The 6,361-nt window shown below is 46.7% G+C and overlaps 1 protein-coding gene across 1 annotated transcript in view; it reads right to left on the minus strand.

Moving 5' to 3' along the window:
- Ifnar2 (interferon alpha and beta receptor subunit 2) overlaps positions 1 to 6,361 on the minus strand; it is a 42,893-nt gene that overhangs the window by 5,700 nt on the left and 30,832 nt on the right. Inside the window, exon 9 of the mRNA XM_013352494.2 lies at positions 207 to 334. Coding sequence (XP_013207948.1) covers positions 207 to 334 — 128 coding nt within the window. The remainder of the gene's footprint in view (positions 1 to 206; positions 335 to 6,361) is intronic.

Genomic DNA, 6,361 nt, shown 5'->3' on the forward strand with positions numbered 1-6,361 from the left:
GAAAGGGAGAGAGAATGAATAAAGGTAGAAAATACAAAAAATAGAAAAGGCCCAAATACATTTGGCACTTGCAGGAATGACAAAGGGTCTAGAATGACCAAGATGACTGATGTTTTTAGAAGATGAGATTTTTTTCCCTGCAAACATATTACATCTATAATAAAATTATTAAATTAAATAATAAATAAAGATAAAAAACTACATACCAAAGCATTGGGGAAACTATTTTTTAAGCATATACAACCAATCCGTTTCAGCAATATGATGAAGCTTATGGTGCTCATCGTTATGAAACACACAGCAATTATTCCTACTGTGGCAGAGTCTGACAATCCTGTTGATGAAAAGATACATGACTTTATTCAGGAGAAATTGAATGCATGGTGGTCACAGGTGGGGTATACTCACATTGGTTTGGTGTCAGAAGTTAATGCAGAGGAAGCAAAAGTTTGAAAAAATTATATTGCTAAATACCAAAGAAAGGAAGCTAATATAAATGCATTATTTGAAACCAAATATACTTAGGTTTTCAAAATCAATAGTTTTATGTTAGACAACTGCAATAGAGTAGTTCCTAGCTGTCTGAGCTTCTTGAAATTTCAATGATCAAAACTGGAATCTACTTTCTCTGTCACACCAGATCTCAATTGCCTGTGGGCACTCAGCCCTCCGTGGTGGCCCAGCTGGAGGATGGGACACCAGCCTGGGAAACTAATTAGGGTGTTCTGAGGCTTGGCCTTGGCCACAGCAGGAACCCAAACCCTGCCAGTGCTTTGCCTGCCAAGACCTTTCCTAGTCTCTTCTCAAGCTTCCTCTCGGAAGATTTCTCCCTCTGTGTTGAGAGCAGCTGCTTCCCTAAGGACAACTGGACCAAGGTGCAGAGTCACCACAGGTGACGTTCTCTTAGATTTCCAGAAAGGATCTATATTAGTATGAACCCTGTATCAGAGCTTCAAGGAAAAACAGGCAGAAGAGGTATAAGAGACTGAAAATGGATCACGTGCTTCAAGTCTTTGAAAAGGTGAATTAATGAATGGCTAGCTCAGTGAAGACCCCGGGCATTGGGAGTTAGCCCTGACTTCCAAACACAGGCCCATGAAGAGGGTAGATGGTAGAGGATCCTCAGACCTGGCCTCAGAGGCACGATATGAGGATTTTGACTCACAGATGATTCATGGACCTACCCAACTTTCTAAAGAGTCTACACAAGAGCAGTGCAGTAAACTCAACCCACAAGCACATTAGACAAACTGTAGTCGGTAGCAAGCTAGAACAACGCTTCTCACAGGGCCATGTGGCATCAGTCCCAAGGGTCTTCACAACTTGAAGGTTCTGTGTTTGATTTTAGCTTAGTGGTGAGGTAAAATACAATCTCTTGGGTTGCGGCCAATTGTGCGTGCATGTTATCATCATAGATTGTTTTCCTAAAAGAGGGTTAGAACAGCTCATTTTGGGAAGCAGAGACCAAATTTATATCTTCAAATCTTGGCCTTGGACGTGTCTTGCCTTTCTTTTAAAACCTAAGAGGCCTGGGTGGCAAGGATAGTGTTTTATAAATGCCGTTCTCTGTAGTAGACTGATGATGTAGCAGACTGATGTAGCGGGTGATATAGTGGATGATGTAGCAGATGATGTAGTGGACTGATGTAGCAGATAATGTATCAATGATGTAATGGATGATGTAGTGGATGATGTAGCAGATGGATGATGTAGTGGACTGATGTAACAGATGATGTAGCGGATGTAGCAGATGGATGATGTAGCAGGTGATGTAGCAGGTGATGTAACAGATGATGTAGCAGGTGATGTAGCAGGTGATGTAGCAGATGATGTAGCGGGTGATGTAGCAGATGATGTAGCGGATAGATGATGTAGCAGATGATGTAGCAGGTGATGTAGCAGATGATATAATGGATGATGTAGCAGATGATGTAATAGATGATGTAGAGGATGATGTAATGATGTAGCAGATTATGTAATGAATGATGTAGCGGGTGATGTAGCAGATGATGTAATGAATGATGTAGAGGATGATGTAGAGAATGATGTAATGGATGATGTAGAGGATGATGTAATGGATGATGTAGCGGGTGATGCAATTGATGATGTAGAGGATGATGTAATGGATGATGTAGCGGGTGATGTAGCAGATGATGTAGTGGATGATGTAGAGGATGATGTAGCGGATGATGTAATGGATGATATAGAGGATGATGTAGCGAATGATGTAATGGATGATGTAGCGGATGATGTAATGGATGATGTAGCGGATGATGTAATGGATGATGTAGAGGATAATTAGAGGATTATGTAGTGGATGATGCAGTGGATGATGTAGTAGCTGATGCTTCTTGGAGTTCTTCCCTGCTGGTTTCTCTGGATGAGAACCACTTAGATCATTGCAGAGCCTGGCAGGGAGCCACTTGGATCTCCCACTTTGTGGCACACCACTGTCCCTCCTACATCTTAAGTCAGATCTGTTCAAGTCCCCCTGGGGTCCTCATCCCTTGTAATGTCTTTTAAAGACTTACGCCATCTAGAGTCTCACACCTTCTGACGTAAACCAGTACTGTTCCTCTTTGCTCTCTTCACTCCAAGTCAGCGTGCCTGAGGCCCTTAGTCAGCATCCGCTGGACTCATCATATGGAATCCTCCCTGCTAGGTCTCCTAGATGCGTTTGCTTTGTTCTTGTGGTCTAGCCTACAGAAGCAAGGTGGCAAAACCCGGCTCAACTCAGATTGGCATATAATTCCTATGTTAGATGTTCTAATTGAGTTTCACTGGGATAAAGACCAGGGTGTTTGCGGGATGGCATCGGAGATCCATGCCCAAGCCTTTCTCTGCTTTGCAGAGCTCTCTTCCGTCCTCAGAGCCAGCAGACCAGCGGCTCTCAGTCTCTCACTGTCCGATCTTTGCTTCCGTTGTCACTGTCCTCTGTGCTCCCAGGAGGCCCACATAGGTGGCCCGGGATAATCTATCTCCATTCTGAATTTATCAGGAAGCACCCAGTCTCTTTGGCCACAGGTCTAAAATCAAGATACAGGTGTCTTGAGATACAGATGTCTACACGTGGCTGTTACTCTGTCTACCACACATCCCCGGGGGTCCTCATCCAGGAACCACTCACTTCAGTCATCTGTGGCGGATGCTGTAGGTGTTCCACCCACATTCCTTACCCATCAGTGAGGCGTGGGTGCTTTGGTGCAGGCTAACAGCCAAGCGTGAGATGCTTCTGAAGGACTTGACCTGACCGAGACAAAGTTGCTCCCACCTGGAGGTCACACCACCCGGGACTATTAATCACCCCAGTGACTGAGGGTGACAGGTTTCTGAGGAGCCCCTGGGATTGGCTGCTGAGCCAAGGACGCCCATGCCAAGGGTACCCATTAGTTTTGTCCTTGCTGGTCCACACTTGCTCCTTCATCCCTTTCTGGGGTTCGTTCACCTCCATACAAACCACAAGTGAATAGGAACCGAAGGGCATGTGCACCCGGATGGCCACATTTGAAACAGTGACTGCCCACCCCTCCCCTAGACACTTCCTTGCCGACCTTCTTTCTGCCCCACCCCCCATGGTTCTTACTGTTACTTTATTTCTACATTTTAATCTCACTATTCTGTGTCCTACTGCTGTGGGAGTTCCACAACACCAGAGACTTCTATTTCTGTCATTGCTGTGTTTGCTACAGGGTTTGCTAGGAGCCATTTGATGGATTTAGGGATTAACAAGGGGAAGATGCCTCACCATATCTCTGGGCTAACGTCCTCCTGTGGCCCCCACCCTAAAAGTGAGCCCTGGTCTCAGCTGTCTGTCAAGCTGTATCTGCTGACCGCTGCTTTTGCTGGTTAAGAGCAGCTCCGATGGTAGCTGGACAGCGGGAGGGGTCTTACTATCGGAATCTGTGATTGCTGAGTGCCAGATAAGAAAGCACAAGTGTCAGGATAGTTGTAGATGTGAGCTGTCAAAAGTTAATGGCGGAAGGGAGGCCAGCGACACATTAAACCCTGTGTTAACACCAGATCATGATGGGACGAACCCACAGTATGCTATTGCAAGACCAGGCCTTAGCAGGTGGAGCACTGGGTGGGGAGAGGGAAAAGAGGTCAATTTCCAGAGAACGGCCAGCTGCTGGGTCAACGACTCTGGGTCGCAGTAAACCTTCCTCTGTGGTTTTACTAAATTTTTTTTTTTTTTTTTACTAAATTTGTGTGTGCGTGTGCGTGCACATGCCACAGTGTGCATGTGGAGGTTTCAAGACAACCTTCTGGAGTTCGTTATTTTCTCCCACTGTGTGGGCTCTGGGATCAAATGTGGCAGCAAGCACCTTTACCCCCTGAGCCATCTCATCCACCTTGACTTGAATTATTGCTTGTGAGAGTTTTATCTGTATATAAGATCATGATGTTTCCTGTACCTGTATATATACATATGTTCATATTCTCTCTCTCTCTCTCTCTCTCTCTCTCTCTCTCTCTCTCTCTCTCTCTCTCTCTCCCTCTCTTCCTCCCCCCCTTTTCCTGGTTCTAGGCACAAGGCTTCAGACCTCATGAAATTCCCTGATCGAAAGCCGCTCTTTTTAACAAGCACTGCTTGAGGCCTGCTATGGTGCCCACTGAGAAGGGAGGGGGGTGTTAGGAAGGACTTGGGTCATGAGACTCTGCCCTCAGTTGTGGAGTAATGCTGTCATTAGGGGAATGGGTCATCATAAAACAGCTTGCTACTTCCCCTCCATGGCATGGGACATCTACAGATTCAGAAAGGAACCCTTCCCATTTTGCATTTCCCAGCCCACAGTCTACTAGGAGGAATAAATATTTCTATTTTTCTATCTCTCTTTTTAAAGATTTATTTATTTACTTTATGTATGAATGCACTGTCTGCATGGACAACTTTATGCCAGAAGAGGGCATCAGATCCCACTTTAGATGGCTGTGAGCCACTATGTGGGTGCTGGGAATTGAACTCAGGACCTCTGTAAGAACAGCCAGTGCACTTAACCTCTGAGCCATCTCGCCAGCCCCCTAAATGTCTTTTCTTTGTATAAAGTTATCCACTTGGGTTATTTCATTACAGCAGCGGTAAAGAGACTAAGGTAGCAACCATATTTAAGTCTATGCCAATGAGGTGACCCCCTGGAGAGCAGGGAGCCAGCATCAGGATGAGGTCTGATTTGTAGAGGAAAGAACTGGTATGACCAGGGAGGGAGGTGTATTCCTCCTCCCTGTCTAATGCTGCAGCCAACGACTTCATTAGACCCAGCTCAATCCCTGGATGTGGGATAGTGGACATGCTGGCGTTCTGGGGAGGCTGCCGCCACAGGAGAAGCTGCTGTGTTGACTCTTCCATCCCCCATGCTGGGAGTCTAACGTCTTCACTAGACTCGGGTAGAACCTTTATCCCGACTAGTCACGCAAGTCCCAGGAGTTCTGGGAGGCACGTCATCAAACTATTGGATCTGAGAGGAATTTTGGGGAGTTCTTGATTTTGTAGCCCAGTTGGACAGGAGTCCAAGTGCTATGAAGACCTTGAACTTGTGGCTTGCATTTGAAGCTGGGACGTCCTGTGACAACAGGTACTTATCCTGCCTGCTCTGACTGGGTAGTGGGTCAGAAGAAAGCTAGAGTATTGGCTGTCTACTTGGAGTTAAGAGGTCTGGTGCCAGACATGAACAGGCTGACTTGCTCGGGGCCTATGTTAATCGTTTTGTAGGAGTTATAAGCTACAGACACTGGAACTCAGCTTAAGGTAAGGGTTGGCCTTTGCCTTTAGTATCAATCAGTCTGTGTATCTTCCGGCTTTGAGGAACACTAGACCATGAAGTCACACTGCTACCAGACCACCGAGTGCCAGGCCCTACCTAGTGAGTCCCCAAATAGCTGAGTCACTTGTAAGTTACCTTGGTAACATTGTGGCCGACTGCCTGGCAGAAGAAATGTGAGGGGGCAGGATTGGCTCATGATTTCGGAGAGTGTGTCCATCCTGTCAGGGAAGGAGGGCAGAGGTGATGGGCTTGGTGGCAGGAGTGTGGACTGGAAGCCGTTCAGGTGGTGGACGAGGAGGCAGAGAACAGGCCGCAGGCAGGGCCAGAGGTGGGTATAGCCTTCAAGGGCCAGCCAGTCCCAGTGACCTACTCTGGTCAGTTAGGGCCAACCTCCCGAAGTTTTTCAGAAAGACCACAAATGGTGCCATCAGCTGGAGGTCAAGAGCTCAGACCATGAGTCCATCCGTGGGAGATATTTACCATTCAAACCATCTCCTGGTTCCCTTGCAAATACAGTCTTTTACTCTGCTGGGCAGCAGTGCTGAGGAGGCTGTCTTTGGGGCTGAGGGATTTCAAAACAACTCTGGGCAGGGCGGAGG

The sequence above is a fragment of the Microtus ochrogaster genome, chromosome 2, assembly GCF_000317375.1.
Source record: "Microtus ochrogaster isolate Prairie Vole_2 chromosome 2, MicOch1.0, whole genome shotgun sequence".
NCBI lineage: Eukaryota > Metazoa > Chordata > Mammalia > Rodentia > Cricetidae > Microtus > Microtus ochrogaster.